Source organism: Cyprinodon variegatus, unplaced genomic scaffold, assembly GCF_000732505.1.
Source record: "Cyprinodon variegatus isolate N-32 unplaced genomic scaffold, C_variegatus-1.0 Scaffold324, whole genome shotgun sequence".
Taxonomy (NCBI): domain Eukaryota; kingdom Metazoa; phylum Chordata; class Actinopteri; order Cyprinodontiformes; family Cyprinodontidae; genus Cyprinodon; species Cyprinodon variegatus.
This window is the reverse complement of record NW_015150777.1, coordinates 892,903-894,397: the sequence shown is the minus strand read 5'-3', so window position 1 is coordinate 894,397 and position 1,495 is coordinate 892,903. Positions and strand designations below refer to the sequence as shown.

At 43.4% G+C, this 1,495-nt stretch overlaps 1 protein-coding gene across 1 annotated transcript in view; it reads left to right on the top strand.

Moving 5' to 3' along the window:
* The first annotated feature begins 296 nt into the window (after positions 1-296).
* LOC107091071 (gastrula zinc finger protein XlCGF8.2DB-like) overlaps positions 297-1,495 on the top strand; it is a 3,860-nt gene continuing 2,661 nt past the window's right edge. Inside the window, exon 1 of the mRNA XM_015384798.1 lies at positions 297-1,489. Coding sequence (XP_015240284.1) covers positions 559-1,489 — 931 coding nt within the window. The 5' untranslated portion in view covers positions 297-558. The remainder of the gene's footprint in view (positions 1,490-1,495) is intronic.

The following is a 1,495-nucleotide window of genomic DNA, read 5'->3' as shown; positions in this document are numbered from 1 at the left end:
TAGATGACCTCCGTACACCCCGTGACATCCACAATGTGAAGGAAGGCCTTCTGCTCTGTCTAATCTGACTAACAAAATAACAATGCACATGATGTATAAATAATAAAACCTAACAGAACTTTATTGATCTTCCATTGGAGAAATTTACCTCTGCATTTAACCCATCCCCTTTGGGAGCAGTGGGCTGCCATCGTGGGACACCCAGGGAGCAGTGTGGGGTTAAGGGTCTTTGCTCAGAGACCCAGAGTGGCAGTCTGTGGGAGTGGGACTCAAACTCAGAACCTCAGGATTCCAACATCTATGCCCTGACCCCTAGGCCGCCACTCCCCTTCAGCAAATTTGAACATTTTAGTTTCCGGGGGGAAAAACAGGCCGTACAATTTTACCTTTTTTAGTAAAGGGCGTACAATGTATGGCTGTATATATGGCTAGCTAAAAGCCCTTTCCAGAAGACAGAGCAGCATTGACTGTTCAGTTATAACATGTGATGTCAGTGCTGCAGTGCATGCTGGGGGATGTATTTCTATTCTGGTTATATGGAGTTTGATCATCACATGGATGTTTAAGGTGAAGTGTCCTTTTTTTAACCTACGAATAGAAAGTCTTTCTCCTGTGTTTGTTTTTCCAGACCGCCTCCAGGATTATGATGGAAAAGAAGAGGTTTTCTCTGAGCAGTGGTCCTCTGAACAGGAAAGGAGATCCAGGTTGGATCAAGCGGAACCAGAACCTCTGCAGATAGGAGAACAGCAAAAGCCAGAACATCACGGGACAAGAGAGGAAACCATGGAGCTCCTCATTAGTGAGCACGAAGAGCAGGTTGTTTTGGAACAGAAGACTTTAAATACTGGAAAGAAACCTTTAACATGTTTGACATGTGGAAAAGTGTTTCTAAAAAAAGGCAATTTAATGGTTCACATTAGAACTCACACAGGTGAGAAGCCTTTCGAATGTCTGTCCTGTGGAAAAAAATTCACTGTGAAATCTAATCTTGAAGCCCACATGAGAATTCACACAGGTAGGAAGCCTTTCCAATGTCTGTCCTGTGGAAAAGAATTCACTCAGAAATCTAATCTTGAAGCCCACATGAGAATTCACACAGGCGAGAAGCCTTTCGAATGTCTGTCCTGTGGAAAAGAATTCACTCAGAAATCTAATCTTGAAACCCACATGAGACTTCACACAGGCGAGAAGCCTTTCCAATGTCTGTCCTGTGGAAAAGAATTCACTCAGAAATCTAGTCTTGAAACCCACATGAGAATTCACACAGGCGAGAAGCCTTTCGAATGTCTGTCCTGTGGAAAAGAATTCACTGTGAAATCTAATCTTGAAACCCACATGAGAATTCACACAGGCGAGAAGCCTTTCGAATGTCTGTCCTGTGGAAAAGAATTCACTGTGAAATCTAGCCTTGAAACCCACATGAGAATTCACACAGGCGAGAAGCCTTTCGAATGTCTGTCCTGTGGAAAAGAATTCACTGTGAAATCTAGCCTTG